Consider the following 24,802-nt stretch of genomic DNA (forward strand, 5'->3'; position numbering starts at 1 on the left):
AGACATGATAAGCACAGGTGGAATATAAACTATAAAAGAGAAATTTTAAACCTTATTTTATAAATGAAATTTAGATTTGTTTAAATAAAATACTCTGATTTGATTAGTTTATATTATTCCAAATTTTTTAAATTAGTAAAATGAACTAAATGGATTAAATACAGTCGTTACAAAATGCTATAAGCTATCACTTTTCAATTCTTTAGGGCCTTCTTTAGCCAGATGATGTCCTGTTCCTGCCGCTCCATATCGGCAATCATACGATCTACGCGCTCATCCAAAACTCTACTTTGCTCATCAAACTCCCGCTGTTTCTTCTGATCATTTTTGAAAGTTTTTGAAACCTCGTAGTATATGAGTCCCAGTCCAATCGCAACCACAATAGCCTCACTTAGCATATCGGCCCCCAATCTCGTGGCGATTGGAGGTGTTAGGCGAGGAATCCTCCTTGGCTGTTTCAATCGCATCATCCGCATTTTGGAACGTACTTCAAAAGCGTTGTAAAGTTGTGCTGGCGGTATGATGACATAGTGCCGAATGAATGGGTGATGCTTGCCCATCCACATCAGAAGATCGCCAAATGGCTTGCTGGCCCGCTTCAAGCCAAACACAAAAAGTTTTCCCACTGGGAAACTGCCGATCACCATTATCCGTAACTTTAAATTTAAAACGGATTAAAGATGACTGGTTTCTCAAAACCCCTTCAGTTACATTCGGAATCCCGTGTGTCGATACATCCGCAATCGCTATCTTTACGCCTAACCATTGTTTTTAGCTGATTGATAACTTTCTCTTGGCGGGATAGCTTATGGACTAGGTCACCAATTCTTTCCTCCAGTTGCTCCCGATGCATCTTTGTTTTTCCTGCTTTATTCTGTCATTTTTCGCCTGTCTAAAATACAAATTAGAATTAGTAAACATAGTATAGGTAGCAAACCTTGAGAACTCTGCTACAATGAGCGTAGCACCAAGCAGAAAGATGAACATCTCGCCCAGGATATCGCTGCCCATTTGAAGTGACATCGCTTCATTCAAGGGGGGAATAAGCCGAGGTTGGCCCAGCCCCAGCATCCACATCTTTGAGCGCACATCAATTACGTGATACACTGGAAACAATCATCTTTGAATCGATTCCCGACTTGAGAAAACTACTTACATCTTGCTGGTGGGGCGACAACTAGGGTTTTAAATGACTGATTCTTTTTAGCCGATTGCTTGATCAGATTGCTAATGGGTTTACTTATGTGCTTGATGCCCAGCAATGCGAGTTTTACCAGTGGAAAAGCGCCGACAACCATTATTTTATCTCAGCTTTTTCGATAACTGAAAATTTTTAAAATCAAAGTTCGCCAGTGCTGTAAAACTATATGGGAAATACCAAAGCGGCGGTCTGGCAGCTCTAAGGGGGCGGGCAATTTGATTTGATACCTTACCAAATCAACTTTATCATATACTACGAATCCTGTTTTTTTTTTCTTTTTGCAAGTTTTATAAGCTCATCAAATTCTTGTATTTTATTCTGAAATTATTGAGTAGGTAAAAACTGGATAATTGTATAAAATTGTATTATTTGGCATTTGAAACCCGGTCACACCTGTTGCCCAGAAACTCGCATTTCATTTGTTATTAACTGTTGTTTGATTTTTTGCTATTATTTGGACAAAACAATGTCAGCGATAGGAGACTCTGATGAGGAAACTGACTTCAAAGAGATAAGCTCAACAAATTACCAGCGCGTGCAAGAAAAAGTTGCAAAGGTACTTTTAAACCGATTTCTGCATGCCCAGCTTTTCTGAGAAATCAGCTGTTTTATACTAATAGTTTTTAGTTAATACGACTCAAAAATGCGATTTCCTTTTTTAGATAAGCTATGCAGATGGTATTTCCGATGGAAGAGAAAAGGTCTTTCAAGATAGCTTCGACGACGGTTTTGAGGATGGATTCAAAACAGGCTTTGAACTGGCAAAACTAAGTGCCTTTTATGAAACTCTGAAAAATGCGGGGACTGAAAGTGCCGAACTGAGCACAGAGCAACAGGCTTACCAACAACTAAAACTAGCGGATGCCATGGATAAATCGCACTTTAAATATCTGGAGCATCAGGGGGCACCTCTTAACGTTATATCAGAGAAACAAAGAACCTACGTGGACGACCTTCTGGCGAAATTTGCGCAGCAACTCCCATCAACTACAAATTTATTCTTAACGGGCAGCGAATCTAGTGTTAATGTGGTTTAATGCATGTGTTTGGGAATTATCAAAATTAACTGAAAATATATCTGCTGTAGACTTATAGATAAAGGCCCTCGGGCGTGCCCTCCTTCTTCCGGTACAGGACGCTCTCCTTTGACTTCTTGAAGTCCTCGTTGGTCACCTTCATGCGGCGTTCGCGCAGAGCCATCAAACCGGCCTCCGTGCAAATGGCCTTGATGTCGGCGCCGGAGAGATCATCCTTGGCCATGATCAGCTCACTGAGGTTCACATCCTCGGCCAGCGTCATGCGCGATGTGTGGATGGTGAAGATGCGGCGCTTGGTCTTCTCATCTGGCAGCGGGAACTCGATCTTGCGGTCAATACGGCCGGGACGAATCAGCGCCGGGTCCAGGGTCTCAATGCGATTGGTGGCCATGATCACCTTGACATCGCCGCGCGAATCGAAACCATCCAGCTGGTTAAGCAGCTCCAACATGGTGCGTTGAATCTCGCGCTCGCCACCAGAGTTCGAGTCGTAGCGCTTGGTGCCCACAGCATCGATTTCGTCGATGAACACAATGGAGGGGGCATGCTCCTCGGCCACTCGGAACAGCTCGCGCACCAACTTGGGCCCGTCTCCCAGGTATTTTTGGATGAGTTCCGAGCCCACCACGCGCAGGAACGTGGCCGAGGTCTGGTTGGCCACCGCCTTGGCCAGGAGAGTTTTGCCAGTGCCTGGAGGACCGTACAGGATGACGCCCTTTGGCGGCTTGATGCCCATCTCCTCGTAGTACTCGGGATGGGTCAGCGGAAGCTCGACGGACTCTTTGATCTCCTGGATCTGTGTGTCCAACCCACCAATGTCCGCGTACGTTTCCTGGGGAGCCTTCTCTAGCTTCATCACGGTTACCATGGGATCGGTGTCGTCGCTGAGGACTCCCACAACGGCATGGACCTTGTGGTTGAGCAGGACGGAGCAGCCGGGCTCCAGCTGATCCTTGTCCACGAAGGACAGGATGCTCACATAGTGCTCGGAGCCCACCGATGTGGACACGATGGCGTGGTTGTCGTCGATGATCTCCTCCAGGTTGCCCACGGACATGGGTGTGCCGCGCAGGTCGTCCACCTTGGAGCGCTCCTCCTCGTTCTTCTCGTCCTGGGGCTTTAGGCGCTCCTGGTTGCGGATGAACTCGTCCTCCATCATCAGGTAGTCCTTGATCCTCTCCAGCTTGAGCAGCTTCAGGCGGCAGCGCGTGTGGGGCGTGACCTGGGGCAGCTTCATGGCCGCATCCGGACCCTTGGCGCGGCGCTTCTTTTTGCCAACGCGGGTCGGGATTGGGGGCTCGTACTTCTTCTTTTTGTCCTTGTCATCCTTCTTGTCGCCAGCTCCCCCTTGGGCCGATTGGTTTTGTCCCTGCAAAAAGATAGCTCCCGATGATAAACCGGATGTGGGTATTTTGCTGGATGTGATTTACCATTTTTTTAAGGTGCTGCTCGTTTACTAAAACTTTATTGAACTTTTTGACTTTTTATTGTCGGCAACAAAACAGAATTTCTACTAGTCATAAGTAACGCGAAGTTGGTTGCGACTGAGGTACCATATTCACGAAATACGGAAGTCTGGCAACCTTATAGGTGAACTAGTGAAAAAATAATTTAAAAAAAATGTAAAACAGATTAGATAGGCAACGAATAACTGTGCCCCCGTTTTAATGATAATGGTCTGGTTCCGTCTTTGCAACCATTTGTTTTTGAATTTTTGTTCACATTTTTTGGGGTAGTGGAAATGGCCCTATTTATTAGTCACAGTTTATGTATTGATCGATAACATAACAGTTACTAGAAGACAGTCTGGCAGCGCCTTCAAATTGTTTATTGTTTGGTTTCTAGCGCGAATTCTCGAAATTATTTAAATATACTTTGCTACGGCCTATTAATGGATCAAAATGTCAAGAATATCAACCTCAAGCTCGACAATGTTGAGGTTCTAACCACCGGAACAGCGGCGGAGTTTGTGAACGGCATCCTGGACTTCCTGCTCTACCAACGCCGCCAAATTCCCTTCGTGTACAAAACATACAAATATTATGTGGATAAATGGTCGGATGCAGACGAGATGAGAGAATCGACGGAGTCATTTGCCCACTATCAGCTTAACCAGCAGCGCTCTAAGGCAACGGCCACCAAAAATTCCATTAGTGACATGAGAGAGGTTCGGTTTCCCTGTTGCGCAAGACTCCTTTCGCTAATTGTTATCCTCTTTTGCCTGCAGCTCATTCGACAAGCCTTCAGGACCTCAGAAGTGAAGAGCCTACGATTTCTGTTCGGCAACAATACGTTTTTGCCCTCGGAGGCTTATACTCTGCATATACCACACGATTCCATTTCCAGGGACCACTATTGCGAGCACCATGCTCTGCCGGAAGGTCAAATAAACCAGGCCCTGCTCCGGCTACTCACCTGCGACGAGCTATACACCCTCTTCTCCACGGAACTGAACGCCACCAGCGTGTTTTTGGAAATGGAACTTCTTACAGCAAATGAAAATTCTCATGGATCCCAGGGAGACTCGTCCAATCTGATTCCCAAAGACGTTTTAAGTCAACTACCGCGCAGTTGCAAGAACATACACCTCCATCTTCTGCATTGCAGCGAGAATCCATCCACGAAAATGCACTGCTGCAAGGAGATGGCCATTTACGAGGACCTTGGCCTGCTGGATCTGGATAAAACTGAAGAAGATGCCAACAGGGCTAACGACTGTTTAAAAACCTCCAAAGAAACCAGCGGCTGGTGGCAGGCGAAGGTCATAGTTCGCGGCTTCAGGGCTCCAGCCAACCAGAAGTCCGGAGAATTGTGGTCCAGTTGAAATGGCTGTTGATAGCCACAAAGTCTGTCATGGTCGTGCAAGTGCCCAGAATAAATTGTCAAATCATTCATTTTATTTTCATATCCTTTTTCTTTAATTAAAACTCTGGTTTTAGGAAGTATTACAAAAGAAAGTAATTATCCGACTTTCAAAAAGTGTTTGAGGCAGCTTACACTTATGATTTTATTTAAGCTTGTTAATGGCTAGAGCGTGTTTATTAATATTAAATATTACACAAAGTGTAGTTTAAATAACAACAGATGTTATGTAGTCTACTAAGTAGTGATAGTTATAAACTGCATGGCCGCAATCGATGTCATGTTGGTCCAAAGCAGTCAGCTTCCGACCCCATTCGGATGCTTCTCCACCATTCCATCAGCTTTTAATGCTCTAATAGCAGCTTCCAATGTTTGTGAACCGAATTGGTCAAGTCATTTATATAAAATATAAGGTTAGGTCAGATAACATAATTGTGTTTTGTTTATCAAGAGGGCCATATACGTTTGAAATAGGGCGCCGCAGTGTGACCAGTAGTGGATCGGCTGGGCACAATTGAGTTTGCTATTTCGGCAGAGGTGCTCTCCGGTCACACTAACAAAACAGCAGCCAAACAACAAAAACGAAACGACCGCTAACAAATATATCTCTCAACTTGACTCATTTCCCATTCCGGTTGATTGTGTCGCGCCTGCAGCATGTCTGAGAAGCCGACTGTTCTGATTTTGGGTGGTAAGTAGTCGCTCGAAGAAGTGCAGCAGCCCCCCGTTGGGACCCCGCCCCTACATCCGCTTATCACCATACGCATCGCTTTTTTGTGCCCCGCAGGCTGCGGCTTCATCGGACGCAACTTGGCCACTTATCTGCTGGACAATGAACTGGCGCAGGAAATACGGCTGGCCGATAAGACGCCTCCTCAGATGGCCTGGCTGAACGGGGAGCAGGAGCGGGTCTTCGAGAGTGACCGGGTGGAGTTCTGCAGTGCCAACCTTATAAATGCCGGTAGGTAATCACACCAGGGTGGTTCACTCTATGGGGTCTTGCAAAAAGTGCTGAAATCATAATCTCTTTCTTGACCGGAAACTTTAGATCTAGTAGAAGGCTAAGGGAATCGTCTTGAAATTTGAATTTAAACTGTTTGCATCTTTAGAAAATCTTTATGGAATTGGATAAAGTAATGACCTTTTAGGCCCCGTGTTTCTTGGGAACTGTAGAAATGGTTGTAGTGGTTAGTAATGGTATTAGTATACTATATATATGTAAATATTTATACTAAAAGGAAGTATAGTGTCGACTCAGCAGCAAGAAAGTTAAAAAAGAATTACCCAAGCATTCCTCTTGCGAGCTCTTTTCAAAACGAGTCACCCTAATGCAGTTGCACCTAAACTGGTTCTGAAACCCTACTCTTTGTGTTTACAGCCTCTTGCAAGGCAGCCTTTGCGCCACACCCCACGACCGGAAGGGCCTGGGACATCGTCATCAACTGTGCGGCCGAGACGCGCGCCAACCAGGATGATGCCGTGTACAAGGAGGGCATCCTCAAGCTCAGCCTGAACTGCGCCAACGAGGCGGCCGCCCACCGCGTGAGGCGCTACGTGGAACTGAGCTCCGGATGTGTGAACAGCAGCGAGAAGACGCCACTGAAGGAGGACTGCAAGCTGGATCCCTGGACGGGCGTGGCCCGTCAGAAACTGAAGGTGGAGAAGGAGCTGGCCAACATTGACGATCTCAGCTACACGGTCGTCCGCTTGCCCGTGGTCTATGGCATTGGCGATAAGCGCTATTTGAGTGAGTCTCTCCCTTGGCTAATGCCCGATAATTGATGTAATTGACCACCACCCATTGCCTTCCGTTCACAGTGCCGCGCATTATAATCGCTGCCATTTACAAATACCTCAACGAGACAATGAAGCTGCTGTGGAACGATGCCATGCGTTTGAATACGGTGCACGTATCGGATGTGTGCGCCGCCGTTTGGCAACTGGCTCAGAGCCCCAAGACCGCTGGGCACATCTACAATGTCGTCGATGATTCAGCATCGACGCAGGGCAGCATTAGTAATCTGTTGGTGGATATTTTCGACATTAATGTAGACTATTTCGGATTGGTCATGTCGAATTTGGCAAAAGTAAGTAGCTCCATAAAGAGGTATCTGGTTAATATATTTAGTCAGAAGAAGATTAACAAGTTTTAAGCAAGGTGTATTCTCGTTTAGATTTTCCAAGAAATCTTACTAAAACTGCATAATTACCATATATACGCAATATACAACGTCTACAAAAAGCTCGTAAATGAGCTTGTAAAATTTATGTGTAGACAAAGACTATGTTTTTTTTTTTTTGTTTTGTATTTCCAAAAACCCCACTGCATAGTGCACTAAGCTATGGTTTTTTAATCATTTATCTCTCGCTTTTAGCTTTATCCCACGGACACCGTTGGGGAAATCAACGACAAGCACATGGCACCCTGGGCCGAGATTTGCCAGCGCAATGGCATCGACAACACCCCGCTGACACCGTACCTTGATGAGGAGCAGCTCCAGCACAAGCACCTATATTTGGACAACACGAAACTGAAAGACTTTGGCTACGTGCTGCAGCATCCGAAGCTCAATCGTGAGCTGCTCATGGAGATGATCAACGACTATGTGAAGCAGCAATTGTTTCCCAAATCTTTGGTTCTTTGAGTCGTCACTCCTAAAGAAAGATTGCACCACGTTGACATGCACTCAAATCCGGAGACATTTATGCCCTGTAGTTAGTATGCCAAGAGATTATTGAAATTGGCAATAGTTTTTAGCGATTATGACTCCTCTTCCATTTTGTATACGCACCCCGATACTCTCGCATGTACGCTGTGCTGTATCTCAGTTCTTTTTCCCACAAAAGTGTACTTATAGTATTATAGAACCCATATATTTTTGATACATTCCAATCGATCCAACGATGTATACGTTTTTACGTACGAGTAATTATATCATAATAATTATAGCAATTGTATTCCATTGTGATCAGCTAAGTGGCCAACTGCAGTTGACAATTAAAACACACTTGTTTAGAGTTTAGTTTTGTGTATATTTGATTATTTTAATGTTACGGCAACGGAGCGATCGTACGATAAACGTGACTTGACGGTACGAGACGTTGCGATACATAATTGAAAATGCAATTGCTTCACTTTGACGCTCATTAACTTAAAAATTACAGAAAATCAACAATAATAAGCTCGCAACTTTTTTAACTTAATCCGAAACATGGGCGATAGTTGGCTTTTGTTTTGTTTTGCTTTGCTTGTTAAAAGGAGTAATTCCGGCCAGCTCCAATTGCCGAGGGTATAAATTACGATTATTGCATATCGGTTTTGTGACATTTTCATCTAAGACGGCGGTGCATGGAGCAATAGCAATAGTTATGCTCTTGAGTTCGATTGCTTAATTAACTAGTTAAGAGTCTGGGGGCTAATCAGCACACTCATCGGGCTTAGAAGGCCAGGCCGGCATCGCGGTATGTGGTAAAGATCTTCTCGATGGAGTTCACGTAGGCAGCGGTTCTGAGGTCCAGGCCCAGGTTGTACTTCATGGCCGTCTTCATGATGGCGCGGGCAGAGCGCTCCATGGTGTAGTCCAGGCCGGAGTGCACGATGTCCTTCTCGGAGGCGCCGGAGATGCGCTTCTGGAACGACTCGGAGGGGGTCACGGGGATGCGACCGCCCACGCGGCCGAAGCGACGCTCCAGGGACTCTTGCACGGATTCTGCGGAAAGACAACGAGTGGGGATACAAAAAGGACAAAGCGATTAGTTGAAAGTGCCACATGCTTTTAGGGAAACATATATGACAAGGCTTAAAGCCATCGAACAACTACAGATATGGGATTAGAAATACGTTCTAAGCACTGGATTTGATGGTTTCGAATGTTAGTGTGGTTATAGTATAAAAATGGGTCCTTGGGGATGTTGCAAAGAACAAATAAAATCGGAACAGGTACAAAACAAACTAACTACAAAAATATGTACAGAAGAAGAAAGGTTTAGATGGGCGTAAAAATGTGTTTTAAAAGGAATGTGTTAACATGATGGATAGGTGGAAACAAAAAGAATTAATAATTAGAATGTACCGTCATTAATGATTCTTTCAATTGACTGTTGGACTGAGGCTACATTGTTGATAGAGAAACGGAAAAAAGAAGAAGAATAAACAACGAATTACTTAGATGATACTTCAAAATTAAATTACGATCTTAGAGTCTCTTGGTGGAGGTTTGGTTTTTGGTGTTGGTGGATAGGATCGAAAGTAAAGTAAAGACAAACGAAATTTGGAAGGAGAAGAACCAAGTTTAATTCTTAACCAATCTGGGAAGAGCAAGTGCTGACAGAGCATTCGCTATTCTGTACGGGTTTTGTGTTCTCTAAATTATAGCATAAGTAATCCATAAACCGATCAATGAGATGGCATGATCAATGAGCCGAAATAGATAGATAGATAGAGATGAGGAGCAAAGTGCCTTCAAGAGCCTATGGTTTTAAAGTACAAATGTGATTTAACTTACCGAGCAGATGGTAGTTGGACTCGCGCTCATACTTGAAGGTCAGACGACCGTACGAGACGTGGTTCAGGTTCTTCAGCCACTCAAAGAAGGAGACGGTGACACCACCGGCGTTGATGTACAGATCGGGGATGACCAGGATGTTGCGATCAATCAGGATCTTGTCGGCAGCGGGGGTGGTGGGGCCGTTGGCAGCCTCGGCAATGATCTGAAAATTGGTTTAAGTCCATTCAAATAATTATTGAAAAGGGGTTGTTTTTTTAATTTACGGAAAATAAATTAAATGAACTAGATGATGTTTAATGCTATTGATATTTAGAAGGTTTTATCTTCTTCAACTTCTTTCAAAATCACCTTATGGGTTTAAATATTGAATGTCTTCTGTAGTCAAATAGATTGAATAAAAGAGAATATTTTATATTTTTGGCAAGAACTTTTCGACTATTGCTATTGCTTTGTGCAATAGCATAACTGAAATACGTTTCACCCTATAAAACCCCTTATTTAATAAGGGAATCGCTGCAAAAAAAGCGTCCTCCTACCTTAGCTTGGATTCGGTTGGCATTCTCGCTGGTGATAACCTTCTCGACGGCGGCTGGAATGAAGATGTCGCACTTCTCGAACATGAGGTTCTCGCCCTCGTAGGGCTTGGCGTTCTGGTAGCCCACGATGGTGCCGTGCTCGTTCTTGTAGTCCTCCAGCAGCTTGGGGTCGATGCCCTCCGGGTTGAACAGAGTGCCGTCGTGCTCGATGACGCCGATGCAGGTGGCTCCGGCGCGGGTCAGATAGCGGGTGGTGTGCAGGCCCACGTTGCCGAAGCCCTGAACGATGAAGGTCTTGCCGCCCCAGCCGGGAGTGGTGCCTGAAAGCAAAGATAAATCGAGTATAAATTCCCATTCTGCCATCAGACATGCTTGATCAAAACACCCACCGATTTGGCTCATGTAGTTGGCCTCGTTGATGAAGTTCTCCAGGCCGTGGAAGACACCGCGACCGGTGGCCGAGACGCGTCCGTGGATGCCGCCCTGGTTGATGGGCTTGCCGGTGACACAGGCATGGGCATTGATGTCCAGGTGGCCGATGGTCTTGGCATAGGTGTCGGCAATCCAGGACATCTCGCGCTCGCCGGTTCCCATGTCGGGGGCTGGCACATCGACGCCGGGGCCGATGAAGCCCTTCTTGGCCAACTCCAGGGTGAAGCGGCGCGTGATCTTCTCCAGCTCGTGCTCGGAGTACTCCTTGGGGTTGATCTTTAGGCCGGCCTTGGCGCCGCCGAATGGCACATCCACGCAGGCGCACTTGAAGGTCATCAGGGCGGACAGGGCTTTGACCTCATCGCGTGACACATCCAAAGAGAAGCGGATACCTGCAAGGGAAAGCAATTGCATAAGCACATTACGTATACGACAGGTGTACTCAGAACATGCCGGCCTTGATGCAGCTTTCATTTTTGGCCTAAATCCAACAGACAGATCCAAAAATAGCCGACAGACTACACGAATTCCTCGCGGAAAGCAAAAGTTTTCCTCGAAGCGATGATACAATTTAACAATTCTTGGCTGGCCTTTTCAATCACGTGCCCTAAAGCAAATTATTGCATCTGGCAGACTTGGGGAAACCTTTCGGTGATGTCGCAACAGCCCCAAGAACAGAAACCATAAAACGCCTTAGTTCTTATCTTTATTTGCTTGGCACATTTAATTCTGATATCTTCCAGAAAGCTCCGATTAGATAAGCCACAATATTTTCTGCCTGTAATTCGAATTTAATAAGCGTGTTCAATTGTAAAAACTTGAAAGAGCAAAGTGCCCGCTTTTATCGATCGATAAATGGTTCTTTATTGGCAGGAGCAAGTTCCATAAAATGGCCTCAATATGTAGATGTAGAGCTAGCTGAATTAATTACTTCCCCATTTGAACCTCCCGACGAGCCCCCAAAAAACAAGACTATAAAATCCGAAATGAGCTTAGTTCTTTGGACTAAGTTGTATACTGTGTTGCCATGCCGATAACGACAGTGAATCAAGCAAGCATTAGGTTTCTCAAAAAAAAAAAAAAACATCCAAATCATCATTCGTTTTTTGCACTCGAAATTATCAGCTGTGTGAATACGTGCGGGCCCGACAACAGGAACTTATAAACAAAAATACGATGAGTACACGAATTTGCAAATTACAAATCATTATGTACTGACTGGAATTTATTTATGTATTATGGATTTTGAAGGAGCATTCTGGATTTATGGTACTTTTTTATGTCTCGGCTAACAGAAAAATATGTGCTAGAAATTTAAAAATAGAATTCAAGGTATTTCTAATTTTTAAACTGAATGTATCTTTCTTACTGTTTATTTTTGTAAGCTTTAAGAGATAAATACCTAGGTAAGTATGTGATTATCTACGTGCTCCTCATATACCAAGAATTTTAAACAAATTGAATTGTTTAATAATAATAACAAAAATGGACAACTCAGTTCCTATGTTAATCATATTGAACAAGTGGTTAACTCAATAACGACAGAAGGTTTTCTTCCAAAATTTCAAGATTTTTGAGCCAGGAAACCCTTTCTTCTTGATCGTTTGCTCATTCTCCTTGGCTTTCTGCTGAGTGAGCTTAATCGTCGTGTGGAATCGAATGGCGAGTCGAGCTGAGAATTGTGCTGACTGTACCCACAACTCTTGACGACAGCAAAACCCACAGCCCTCTCTATTTTTGCCGAAGCCCCGGTCTTCGCCTTTCTTTTCGCTTATGTGTGTGTTTACCATAAAAACAAAAAACATCCAAAGCAGCAGCAGAAATTTGAAATGCCAGAAGACCAGCGGCAACCGGCTTTATCAGGCGACTTGTTGTCGTTTTTGTCTTTTTTTTTTTACCAAAAAGTAGGTATGTATGTATAGGGGAAACAATAAATACAAAAAATGAATCTATTAATGTACCGACAGCTAGCCTTGCCTAGCTGGTGTGTATGCTTATACAATCGGTGCGATAACACATTTGGGGGCTCGGTCGTGGGGCTGTGTTTGCCATATAGCCACGTCTATATGTATACCCCCATTGGCAACAGGCGGGGATCTTTCGGATCGACCAGAGACCGGTTGCCTCAGCCGGTCAGCTGACCAGAATTCTGCGCCATATGATTAAAATGCTGAGTGCAAAATCTACGCGGGTGTGGGCTGCCTTCTCCGAAATCTTTTTTATTTCGGGGACCTTGGTGCCTGCCAAGATCTCTATGTTGGATAAGATACGGCACCAAGATTGGGACGGAAGTGACACATATGTACATATATGTATATACGCCCCCCCAGCAGAGTCAGCGCCCAGAAAAACATGCCATTTCGATTCCGATTCATTCGTGATCAACAACTTAGCAATAAACTAGATCTTTGGAGGGTTTGTTTGTTTTCCATGGGGGAAAGTACTCATCCACTTCAATGAAACACGGTTGACAGCGATTTGCATGCGACATTTCGAGTGCAACTCTCAAGGGTAGTAATAAAATCGAAACTTGTTTGTCAACAAGATAACTGACAAGTACTTGTGGGAAATGCTATTTACTTGAACTAATGTGTGCAATATGCATGCGTACGCATACTTGTCAAGGCAACTGTAGCCGTATATGCATGATGGTGATAGGGCGGCCTTACATTATCAGTTTTGTTGAACTGTCCACAAGTTTTTATATTTACGAGTTCTATTCAGTGTTTTTTGCTGACTGCATCATTTGTAGTTGTTTGGTAATTACAGGGCAGACCCCTTAATTGTCTAGACTCTAATCAATTTAGATCAGTTCATCGACATATGAAAAAAAGTGCCACAGACCAGTTCAAGTCAGTTTTAAATTGATACCTAAACTCTACGAAAATCACATTGGTACAGAATATGACGTATTCGTTGTTTGTGCAAATTTTTTTTGGCACATCGTGACTATCACGTGAACATAACCGATCTGAGAGACACCCCGGGCAAAATGAAACCAGTTTTTCATGCGCACACAAAAAAACAACATTCAGGAGAAGTGGGAACAAAATGAAACGAAATTCACGAGCCGGCTTTTAAAAGGCAATTTCGCCGAAATTCGAAACCCGACTCAATGTACGCAGAACATATTAAACAATTAACAGCTAAATGGCAGATGCCTCAGCAGGAATTAGCATTAATTAGAGCATGGCCAGCCCAAAATGGTAGCCATTAAACACTGTTCATTGATCTAGTACCAAGTAAATAAACAAACTAGCAACTTTTAGCACCTCTGACTGAAACAGCAGAACCATATTTATGTGAATCATTAACGAGAGTCACTTGGCAACAGGCTGTTTACAGCTTTTTGTGCCCAAACCAAACCATGTGATCGATCTGGATTCGAAAACAAGATCATAAAGTGCTAAGGAGCGTGGCAATAATCGTAAACAACAAATTGTAGGGGCATAGAATTTTCAGCTGTTTTTGTTTTCTATTTTTGCGCATAGCCAAGGTCAGATAAGAGTCCCTTGTCGAGTATTTTCACTATTTTTTTTGGCATTTGATAAGCTCTGAACTGATTCTATAATTAATTATGCGAGTCAAGAAACATGCACAGAATTCGGAACAGACAATTTGCATGGCCTGACAACAAGAGACTTTTTTTCGGTGGAATGGGGGCGTACTTATGCATTTATTTTTTTAACCAGCACTTGACACACTGTGCCGTCGTCGCTGTGTTCTCATTTCAATTGGAAAGCAAAACAAGAGTTCATTAAAAATAGCACCCAGCCAAAGGAAAAACAAACACCAGCGGGAGAGAGCAAACATCGAAAGAATCGAAATAAATTTTGCCAGCTCGAAAATAATTAAATGTGTGCAAAACAGGGTCGCAAATAATTATCGTACATCTGTTTTTGAATGGCGGCACACTTGAAGGGTTTGGAAATCTAATAACACAACACGTGTACAAACGCCTGAGCCTTATGCAATTTGGTCTAAAAACCCTAAAAAAAAAAGGGGTGGGGACGGGATGTTGTCGGTTAAAACGTAAACAAAACAGGCGGCGGAACATGCGCAGAGGCAGGGAAAACGGGGCTATATGGCTCATACCGAGTTACATAACTCGGAAAAGGCAAGACATAATGCCAGAAGTGCCCAAGGAAAAATCGATTTTGCAGCCAGCAACAACTGGGTACTTGGCTGAAATATTTTGGCTTTAAATATCCAATTAATTGTAGAGGAATTTTGAGTAAAGGAAGTATACCTAAATTGCGCCTATATATTTGTATTAGGTAATACGAAAAGGGAATCAACTAAAGAATTTGTATATAAATACATACATATATACTCTCTTTCGAATTTAAACCTCAAAAACTAGAACATTACTAGCCTAGGATTACTAGGATTAAGATGACTCCTTTAAAGGAAATAGGCATTATTAAATGGGCACTCCCCTGCCAAATTACGACTTCAAAACAATGGACTTCTCCAGCGGATTTGGGGTAATACTATTTTGGGTTAACTTGCCTCCCTTGGTGGGCGTCTTGTGGGTGCTGTGCTGGGCCCGGTAGCCGGTGATCATCTCGTAGTTGCCGGCATCGCGGCGCAGGGGGAAGGCGATCTCGATGATGTGGTCGCAGGGCTGCATCAGCATGAGGATGCCCTTCACCTTCTGCTTCTTCTCGTCGCGGGTCAGCTTGCCCTTCATGTCGTCCACAAGCGACTCCTCGGCGATCTGGCAGCCGCGGTGGAAGAAGTACTCGACCATGTCGAAGAAGCGCGGGTCCTTGGCGGTGGGCACGTCCTTGAGGCGGTCGGGGATCTGATGCTCGGTGGCATAGCCACGGGAGGAGTGCATCACGGCCGTGGGCAGGGCCTTGGCCAGCGTGGTCAGCTCATTCTGGCGCAGGGCACCCTGGCGAGCCAGACTCTTCAGGTGATACATGTTGCTGGGTTGGATTTGGATTGGGCTAAGGCTTAGGTTCCTGCTCTTCTATGCTTGCTGCTCTGCTCTGCACTGCTGTTGGCTCCGCTGCTCAACAACCACTCGATTCTCAACGCCGCTCCAAACTGGCCGAGGAGCTCGTATAGATAAATATATATATTCTCTTGAAACTGAACAATAACCGCTCGCTATTCGATAGAGGTGCAGAATCATCGGTGTTATCGATGTTTTCAAAATATCGGCTTAATCGATATTTGGCGGGACAACATCGATGTTTTCCCATCTCTACTCTGCTTTCCCTCTGCTGCAGCGCTGCCCACATTTGACGTTGAGCTTTCCACTCTCGAGAGCTCTGAAAAGCTCCACGAGTGCCCGCTTGGAACATGTGGTGGTGGATGTATTCGTTGCCAGGGACAGATTAGGACTATATGTTATCGGTTTCACGTTCACGTTTTTCTCTGACGCTAAGATTAAGTTATGATTTATTGTTGTGGGCAGAGTGTCGATTTCAATAAGGGATAACAAACACTTTTAATATACATATGTAGCCATGTCATAATTATTTTATTAATGACATCAGAGTTACATACGCAAGATGAATGATAATCTTTAATTCCCAGTTAATACATACACTGCATGCAGCTATTTGAACTTGGGAGATTACAAAGTGCCGTTGCAATGCGTAAGTCACCCAATAAACCCAAAGTATTGTTGACTTAAAAAAGAAAATCTTGCGGACTATATTTGAAAAACTTAGTTACAAAAGTACTTATGCGTGTATGGTGCTGTTTGGCTCGTGGTAAATGTTGTTGAGTGAGGATCGGATGAAGGCATCGCCCCTCGCCACAAAGCCATCCAGGTGGGTCCACAGGAACCAGAAGGTCAGGGTCCAGAACAGCACCTTGCTGACCCAGTCCAGGACGTACAGGCGGCTCAGGACCTTGCGGGCCTGGGGCAGAGTGGCTTCGCTCTCGCCCAGGATGTAGGTGCGCATGCCCACGATGTAGTTGCTGATGTACGTCTCCCAGTTCACCTGGCCCACCGACGTGTCGAAGAGGTCCTGGTCGAGGGCATTGAGCTGGCTACTCATCTCCTGGAAGCGCTCGTTGCGGAACTCCCACTCTTTCGTTGTGTAGTACTGCAGCAGCTTCAAACCCATCGACACTTTGCGTTGGACGTTCAGCAAGCTGGACAAAATGTACACAGTTATTATTACAGACAAATATTAGACAAAAATATCCGTCTGTTGACCGACTTATTAAAAATACATTTCACTACATTTTTACATACAAGTCCAATTCAATTGGTTTTACATTTTGTCAATTTAGAAAATCCAAATGTTTTGTGCTTATTTTCAATTTTTTTTTTAATTTTTTTAATATTAACATTTTTTTAAATTTTCATTTGCTTTTTTTAAATCAAATATTTATTATTAATTATTTATTAAATTAAAAATATTTTAAAATATTAGGTCTAGCAATTTAAAATGCATAGTATTTTATATAATGGTAAAATATTTAATTGAAATATTAAATATAACATTTTGAATAGTCAGATATTTTCTTTTACTTTTCCTTTATTATCATTTCAGTTAAATGTTAAGTCTATAGGTCTTTTCTTTTGTATAGTATATATTGAGACATTTTGTCTACATTTGAAAACATTAAATCAAAAGTGCTTGTACTTACAAGGGCTTCTGGCCAAAGATGAGCAGCCAAAAGTCGATGAAGTAGGCGGGCAGATAGTGGAAGAAGATGACGCAGAAGAGGTGGTGGTAGTAGTTCTTCTTGATGGATCCCCCCGGATACCAGAGCGCGAAGCTGAGTGGCGTTTCGTAGAAGAAGCGGCGGCCCGTCTCGATGCTGTCGCCCCAGGACATCAGGGCCTTGCTGGAGATGCACAGGTTGCAGAACTCCACGCCCCGCTGCTGGCCCCCCTTCTCCTGGCTGGCCTTGCCGCGCTGATAGCCGCACAGGATCATCCCGTTGATGGCCTTGTCCACGGGTATCACCGTGGAGGCGTAGTCCGGGTTGCAGTGCATCGACCGGATGACTCCGCGGGCGGCGCCGATCATCAGGCCGGTCGGTCCGTTGACGCCCTCGATCCAGCCGGGCAGTGGCTCGTGAATGGCCGCCGTCACTGCAACGGGTTTGATAAAGCAATTAGCCAGGAGGCACCGACATGCCGGCACTCCAATACCCACCAATCGAGGGCCTTGTGATGATTATGGGCAGCTTATTGTTGTATCTGCAAATTAAATCTTCCGACAGCGCCTTGCTGTAAGCGTACGTGTTCGGCAAGCCGTTTAGTAATCTGGAAACAAGACAAAGAAACAAGTTGTTAGGTGCCAAGGTACGCGTTACAAGGAGTCTCAAAACGTTGGGAGTATCTAAAATGTTTATGTCTTTATAAACGTTTGTTTACTATTGAAAACGGCTGAAAATATTTAATTTGTACCCAACGTATAGGTACATATAGGTATTTACGGAATTTATAAAAGTGCTTATAATTCTGCAATTCGTTTAAAACGAAAAGAACGTGTTCATTCATTCATATTTACAATAATAATAGTCCAGTTGCTTTGATCTCAATTAGCTTACTAATTTATGATATTTGAAATTAATTATCGAGAGTTGAAAAAATGTTATTAATAAAGCAATTTGAATAAAAAATTCATTTTCAAGATGCGTTTTCGTTTTGGATGTACTTTGGGAGACCTGCTAGCAGAAAATTTATAATCACTTCAAACTAGACGAACGAGTTCATTTCATTCATGCATACTCAAAATGACGTTAATCAATTGCTTTGCTCACATAAGCTAACAAATTTATGATCTTTTTGGAGCCCATTAAATTTATTTGCATTCAGGTGAAACCTACTTGGGTGTGATCTCTGCGAGGGCGGCGTCGTCCATCGTGTCCACCATCTCGATGATGGAGAAGGGGTTCTGCGGGGCCGGGTAGGCGCGCTCCTCCAGGACGCTCTCGTTGCACTGGCAGTAGGAGGTGGACACGTGCACCAGCGCCTGCAGGTGGCTCATCTTCTCCGCCAGGCGGAGGACCTTCAGGGTGCCCACCACGTTCATCATGACCATGGGCCGCAGCGGCTGGTCGAAGCGCACATTGGCCGCACAGTGGAACACCACCTCGACGTTGGAGGCGAGTGTGTTGGTGTCATTGGCGCTCAGGCCAAGGTCCGGCTCCAGCAGGTCGCCCTTTACCACGCGCACCTTGTCCACGATGCCGGGATTCTTCTCCAGCAGCTTGCTAAAGATCTGAAAGCAAAATGAGAGGCGGTCGCTCATTAGTCAAGTGCCATGGCGCTGGAATTGCAATTCGGATCCGAAGTCGCTGCCGTTTGCTGGCTAGAATGGCCTAATGGGCCATGTCGCTGGTTTTAGCGCCGCCATAACGTCCAACAATTAAGAGTCATTGTAATTTTTGGATTTTTTTTAACCAATAATGATCACCTTGACTTATAAGCGTCGTGGATGTGGATGTGTTTGAGTGGGTCGCTTTGTGGGCCCCGCCATAACACCAGATTTATGTGTCTTCGAGCTGTGCGATAATTTGGTAATTTGCGGGAGTCGCACAAGAGGTTTTCCCTCTGGCGGAGGGCAAACGGAATATTAGTTCAGTTATGGCATATAATTATATAGAATTTATATCTGAGTTCACGTGCGAGTGCGTCGCGATTCGGAGTTGTCAGGCGGCCTGAAGTGGAAATTATGACTATCGGCTGGTGGGCAAGGTCGGCAATTGCGATCGCTTTAGATTTCGTAAGATTTATATTGCCGGTTGGCCCGACTCCGAATGGCGAGTCGGAATCTATGACTCAGTCACATATTACACATCATTTTTGGTAACTGAGGTATTGACGTCTCATCTGAACTCAATTTATTCAATTAATATTATAAGTTAGTCAAATGTAGTAATGAGCAATATCCGTTGATTTCTAAAATGTATTATGGGAATTACGAAATATAGACGTCCCAGTGATATTCTTAGTGGTTACCCTATCAATCAATCTTAGTTCGTTTTATTTAAGTCGTGTCGCAATTTATTATCGGTATATTTTTGTTTATCAGTTTTAGAAATGTAAACCCCAAACTATCGGATGTAAGAAAATCCGAGTTCCCTCAAATAACATTTGATAGGCAACATGACGCATACAATAATTTCATAGACATTTTATGCACTGCTTTGCAGTTCGCATTGCCATCAAGTATACGTCACGTTTTACAGCGGAGAGTGGCTCTCCAAGTAGACGCTAATTAAGCTGCTTAAAGCGTGAGGGCTGGGCCATATTTACGAGCCATAAATTATCTAATTTACAGCATTTAATAATGGAATGTTTTGATTTCCGGTAAAAAAAAAAAAGTGAGAGGTAATTGGATAGACTTACCACACACTTGAAGTACTGCTCCTTGCGAACGCTGGGATCGACTCCCTTTTTGGTGCGTATCAATAGATAGATGACATTCAGATCCCCGCAGCTACGTAGTAGCTTCTCCACCAGAACCTTGCCCATAAATCCGGTGGCGCCGGTAATCAGGATCGTTTTGTTGGCATAGAACTTGGCAATATCGGACTCGCCGCATTCGGCATCGCTCCTCAGTATGTCCATGGTTAAGCAGCAATCTGAAAACGGAAAGAAAGAGTTTGATGTATTAAAGTATATATATTTATTGACACGGTATACTAAGATTTTTAATAACTTTCCCCCAACTCTGGTTTCTAAAAAACAAATATAAATACAATTTGGTCTTTTGAGTTTTGGTTTGAGTTGAGAAAAAATATAACAGGTTACATTTACATTAATACAACGATGAAACTTAATACCAGATATAACATATTTAAACATACAGGATTATGGCTTAAATATAACCAAGGAATTTGCCATTTTAATAGTTTTAATTAAAATGCAAAATTGACCAAAGGAAGTTATGATGAGGTGATATTACAACCATTTATTTTCAAGATCGATTCGCTGACCGTTTGTTTGTCTAACCTACTCAGGGCAAGATTCTTGTTCAATGTCAGCAGCGGATACTGATGAAATACGATCATGCAGAGACAACTGAGGTGTTGACCAACCGCGTGTAATTGCCGTGGCCAATTGGGATTTTCGGGGTCTGTTCCCCGAAAGCCTCCGAATGGCCGCTTCCCATCACACCTCGCACATCATCTGTTTATGTTGGTAAACAGCGACAAGTTAAAGACCTGTTAGCGGCCACCGTTTGTTTGTTTATCATGTTTGGAAAGTGTCCGTCCCGCAGTGGGTTAATGTTTGGTCCATTGCTTTATTTCGAGTTTTTATTTTGGGCTCTTTACTCTTAAGTGCATTACGGTCTTGGGCAACCCGAGTGCGGGTGGAAGTCCAAGCAATTAGCGAACTGTTGACAGCTTCGTGCCGGGGTTATTTCTTAGAGTTTTCCATGCATTACAAACCTCTGCATTTCACTCTTGTTTTATGACCTCTCTAATTAAAGTTTCCTGCTCTTTTTACAAAAAGCTAAGCACTTATTTGATATGAATTGGTGTTACCAACTTTAAGCGATTCGTAAAGAAAAAATTATTAGGGGAAAAAGACAAGAGAACAGTTTTCTCTTTAACAAAAATTTGTAATATGATTGAAAAAGCTATAAGCATATAATTGTTTTCTAAATCTAAAAACATGTAGCTTACAAACCAACTATATTGATTGACTGAAAAATTATAAAACACAGCACGTTTAATTGTGTAAATTATGCAGTTGGTATTGTTTGTATTTTCTACAAGCCTATAAATCACTTTTTAATTTATACACATATTCTTGCTTTGCAAACTTTTCTTGACTTTTAATTATTTAAGTTTTAATAAAGATCTACAAAATCGAGGCTTAAAATGTATTGATGATGATGATTTAATGTTTAATGCGGTGTAATTCACAGATTAAGTATTAATATTCTAAGTCCTTTTAAAAACTTTAATTCGTCAAAAAAAATGTTTTTTTAAATTTTTCTTTAATATCAATTGTCGCTTTTCTTTATTTTTAGCGTTTCACAAATAGTTCCAGTATCAGGAAATAATTTTCCTTAATATTCATTATTTTGCAATCGCATTGAATTATTCATGATTCAAAAAACAAATGTTCCTCTGGTGTCCAATCCTTTTCTGCACGTTTCCTTTCGCGGGCTTAACAAAAGACTTAAGACACAAACTTGATTGCACTTGCTCTTTGCCATTCTGACTGCAATGATTTCCATTAAAATTCATTCCCATTGTTCAATCTGCTCTGGTCGAAGTTTTTTTTCCTGAGCTAACACACACTGTACACAACATTTCACGCCTCCTTTTTAGCGGACGGACGGATTCACGTAACTCGAAGCACGCAAATCATGACATTCGCACACTTTTTGCTTGCCATTGTTGGATTGAATTTTGTTTTCTTTCGGGCTTTTCGTGCCAATTTATAGGGCAAACACACTCGGGGCCAAAGTTCACGGGGGAATTAGGATGGCCAAGTTATTAGCACCTCGTTTTTATCTAAAACTCACTTCTCAGGCGTTGACAACGACGATGACTGGCGAATCTTTGAGTGGTATTGGCGGTCTCGAATCGAATCGGTTGAATACTCAGCGGCAACTGAATCGAAAGCGGGCAATTGGCTTGAAGTTATACTCGGCTCAAAGGAAACTCGGCTCTGTCGGCGTCGCTGCCTCGCCAACGCCACACAAACACTGGCTCAGTGAACGTGTGCGCAGACAGGTGTGGAAGCCAAGTGAGTCGTACTGCTTTCCGGGTTGTACTAGCCGCAAGATGAGCTTGCCCTCAGCCAGGCTATAAAGCCGAAAAACACACACCGAAACGAAACACTCGAATTAAAGCCAATTAAACGGCACTCAAGCCGCTCCAAGTTGAGCAAGGGCAGTGCTAATGCACCTCCCGACTGCTTTCTTGGCCATCAAAGATTCGGCAGCCTGGCAACCCTAGCCGGAGTCCAAAACAAAATTCCCCTCGACCGCAAAAAAAAGGAGCCGCTCCAAACCAAGGCCAGCCACTTGAGGTGGCCCTAAAAAAACGCATGTCATCCATGGCAGCCAAACAGATGCATATATACAGTCCGAATTCTGTAGCTGGAACTTTTTTCTTAGCACAATCTCGAAAACACTCTAGATTTCAAGGATTTATTGAAATTTTTTGTAAACTCTATTTACCTTTAACTCAATTTTTAATTATAATAATATAATATTAACTTTGTTTAAAACAAATACATGAATACGTGAATATTCTAATGTATTCAGAAAACCTTTCTATATAAATAGTCCAAAATATTTGTGAAATCATTTTGTTGACACCTGCTCGTACAAAGGTTTCAATAAATAGCCCACCAAATTGGTTGTTTCATAAATATTGAAAATACTAAGTATTTAAATTTAGGGGAAAAGCCGCTACGTAATGTTAACGGGAAAGCAAGCAAATAAATATAAAGTCGGAAAATTGTTTTTTTTTGTATGTTTTCAAACACGATATGATTCAGTTTGTTTTAGCTTGGTTGATTCTTTGCTAAAAAATGTTAAAATTAAAATTTAAATATTTTTCAATACTTTCATTTATGAATCTTCACTGTAGTTGTATATGCACAAATTCATACAACTCATACCAGCACATTTCCGTGCTAAAATGCATTCATGCAATTTTTGGCTGTAGAAGAGATTTTTTCCTCTTGGGGAACCTGATCCACGGCTGCAACTGTGATAATGGCCAGGTACAAAAAGTTGCCCCGTCAGGTGAGTTGGTCAGTGAGACGGGGGAGTCGGGGACAGCCACAGGATCGCTGGTGGATTTCACAATCTGGTAACAACCGAGCAGAAGATGTCGTGATGCGACGACCTTGAAATTCTGATTCAGCTACGTCTCCGTTACGTTTTCGTTTTTTTTCCGCCTGGTTTGCTGGCCTACGGGCCTTGCGGCTAATAACAGGCTTCGCCGCTCGTCTGTTGTATTCCAACTCCAATTCCAATTCCATTTCCCTTTTCTCTGATGACATAATTTGTTGTGACGGCCCAAGAGTCGATGGACGCCCCTGGTGCAGCCCATTTCGTAGTTACACTCTAATTAATTCTGTAAACGCTCGAGAACCGAGGAAACTGTCTTGTCACCGGTCCGCGAATAGCACTACTAAGCCAAATTTCAACTTCCCAGTTACCAGCGGGGCTTCGTTTCCATTAAAGCGGAAGAGAATTCGCCACACGTGCCTAGTTGTCCACAGAACTCCTTGGAAATGGCTTTTGATCTTAGCCATTTGGGTTTTCCACTACACATGTGAAAATTTTTCCATAGTATTTGATCTCAGCTGGATCCTGTTTGATTTCCATATGTTTACTAGCTAGCTAATATTGGGCTTTCACACCTCTTTAGTTTATAGACTAAAAGTTACTTTTAATATTAGAAACTGGGAATAGCAATCTAAAACTTGCACTGAACAATTTTAGCTTTCCATCATAGCAAACTCTAACAATATTTTCTACTCCGTTTTGGTCTTGTGATTGTTATTTAATCTGCGGAATTAGTCTCAAAGATTCCATTGACGTACATTATTAAATATAAAACGCAAAATGTTTTTGTTTTCACTAAGAAAATCCAAATGTAATGTGAGAATTAAGTTAAAATATTTGTCAAATCAAATGAGTCATTTGGGAATCTACGAAAAAATAAATTTGATTAGAAGGCATTTGCTAGTTTATACAAATCAAGATTTTCCCATATTTGGATTCCTTCTTTATTCCTGTTCTTTATAAAGAGCCACATAATTAACACATTTAATTTTAAGTTAGGAAATCTTGGTTTTTGAAAGCAAATCATAATTTAATACTCTATTCTTTGGATTCACTATTCGATTCTTTACTTCCTTAAATGTCTCCGGCTCCAACTCCCAATCATATTTTTCGATTGTACATTACCGATGAATAATCCGGCAATTATAAACAGGTTGCTTGAGTAGATACCTGTACATGTACGAGTATGTACCATGCATTCAATCAGTCGCGGGCATCATTATGCAATTTTTTTTTGCAATTGATTACTCCAAGTGGGCTGGAGTTAAGAGGTAAGCTGGAGCTACGGATGGAATAAATGGGATTTCCAAGAGCTAACCCTCACTACCGCCACCCATCGAATCGAGACCGCCGCCATAAATCAAACATAATTGCGTATCTGTGTTGCTTTCGCGGCTACTGGATACTGACTAACACTAAATATTTGCTATTTGTTCGAGGTTCGATTAACGACTAAGTAGAACACATTAAGGCTTGA

General features: G+C 42.9%; 8 protein-coding genes across 9 annotated transcripts; 3 read left to right on the top strand and 5 right to left on the bottom strand.

The window, feature by feature from the left end:
* Positions 1–109: 109 nt before the first annotated feature.
* Positions 110–647, bottom strand: LOC128262355 (putative OPA3-like protein CG43998). The gene has a single exon (XM_052996550.1). It carries the CDS (start codon positions 645–647, stop codon positions 195–197), a length of 453 nt encoding a protein of 150 aa, XP_052852510.1. The 3' UTR covers positions 110–194.
* A 56-nt stretch (positions 648–703) lies between these two features.
* Positions 704–1,510, bottom strand: LOC128262336 (optic atrophy 3 protein homolog). Its single transcript, XM_052996525.1, is given in 5 exon segments — positions 704–858; positions 861–892; positions 938–1,106; positions 1,157–1,323; positions 1,379–1,510. Coding segments are annotated over 4 exon segments (498 nt in total). The 5' UTR covers positions 1,299–1,323; positions 1,379–1,510.
* A 48-nt stretch (positions 1,511–1,558) lies between these two features.
* Positions 1,559–2,301, top strand: LOC128262346 (uncharacterized). The gene is made up of 2 exons (XM_052996538.1): positions 1,559–1,757; positions 1,864–2,301. The coding sequence occupies exons 1-2, from the start codon at positions 1,668–1,670 to the stop codon at positions 2,236–2,238; spliced, it is 465 nt and encodes a 154-aa protein (XP_052852498.1). The 5' UTR covers positions 1,559–1,667; the 3' UTR covers positions 2,239–2,301.
* Positions 2,218–3,827, bottom strand: LOC128262323 (26S proteasome regulatory subunit 4). Its single transcript, XM_052996501.1, has 2 exons — positions 3,669–3,827; positions 2,218–3,607 (listed from the first exon to the last, which is right to left on the bottom strand). The coding sequence occupies exons 1-2, from the start codon at positions 3,669–3,671 to the stop codon at positions 2,291–2,293; spliced, it is 1,320 nt and encodes a 439-aa protein (XP_052852461.1). The 5' UTR covers positions 3,672–3,827; the 3' UTR covers positions 2,218–2,290.
* A 170-nt stretch (positions 3,828–3,997) lies between these two features.
* On the top strand, positions 3,998–5,113 carry LOC128262330 (uncharacterized). The gene is made up of 2 exons (XM_052996514.1): positions 3,998–4,405; positions 4,466–5,113. Exons 1-2 carry the CDS (start codon positions 4,130–4,132, stop codon positions 5,060–5,062), a joined length of 873 nt encoding a protein of 290 aa, XP_052852474.1. The 5' UTR covers positions 3,998–4,129; the 3' UTR covers positions 5,063–5,113.
* Positions 5,114–5,632: 519 nt separating this feature from the next.
* Positions 5,633–8,123, top strand: LOC128252952 (aurachin B dehydrogenase). Its single transcript, XM_052981187.1, has 5 exons — positions 5,633–5,791; positions 5,888–6,061; positions 6,479–6,847; positions 6,919–7,187; positions 7,476–8,123. The coding sequence occupies exons 1-5, from the start codon at positions 5,758–5,760 to the stop codon at positions 7,743–7,745; spliced, it is 1,116 nt and encodes a 371-aa protein (XP_052837147.1). The 5' UTR covers positions 5,633–5,757; the 3' UTR covers positions 7,746–8,123.
* On the bottom strand, positions 8,110–15,671 carry LOC128252950 (glutamate dehydrogenase, mitochondrial). Of its 2 annotated transcripts, XM_052981184.1 has the most exons (6): positions 15,089–15,671; positions 10,534–10,968; positions 10,145–10,464; positions 9,606–9,810; positions 9,174–9,212; positions 8,110–8,810 (listed from the first exon to the last, which is right to left on the bottom strand). In XM_052981184.1, exons 1-6 carry the CDS (start codon positions 15,504–15,506, stop codon positions 8,539–8,541), a joined length of 1,689 nt encoding a protein of 562 aa, XP_052837144.1. In that variant the 5' UTR covers positions 15,507–15,671; the 3' UTR covers positions 8,110–8,538. The 2 variants fall into 2 exon arrangements, with proteins under 2 accessions (XP_052837144.1, XP_052837145.1); XM_052981185.1 differs by lacking the exon at positions 9,174–9,212 and having other exon boundaries at positions 15,089–15,668.
* A 551-nt stretch (positions 15,672–16,222) lies between these two features.
* LOC128252951 (putative fatty acyl-CoA reductase CG5065) lies at positions 16,223–22,290 on the bottom strand. The gene is made up of 6 exons (XM_052981186.1): positions 22,045–22,290; positions 19,911–20,146; positions 18,386–18,780; positions 17,710–17,819; positions 17,195–17,645; positions 16,223–16,693 (listed from the first exon to the last, which is right to left on the bottom strand). The coding sequence occupies exons 2-6, from the start codon at positions 20,130–20,132 to the stop codon at positions 16,276–16,278; spliced, it is 1,596 nt and encodes a 531-aa protein (XP_052837146.1). The 5' UTR covers positions 20,133–20,146; positions 22,045–22,290; the 3' UTR covers positions 16,223–16,275.
* Between the last annotated feature and the right edge of the window lie 2,512 nt (positions 22,291–24,802).

The sequence above is a fragment of the Drosophila gunungcola genome, chromosome 3R (assembly GCF_025200985.1).
Source record: "Drosophila gunungcola strain Sukarami chromosome 3R, Dgunungcola_SK_2, whole genome shotgun sequence".
Lineage (NCBI taxonomy): Eukaryota > Metazoa > Arthropoda > Insecta > Diptera > Drosophilidae > Drosophila > Drosophila gunungcola.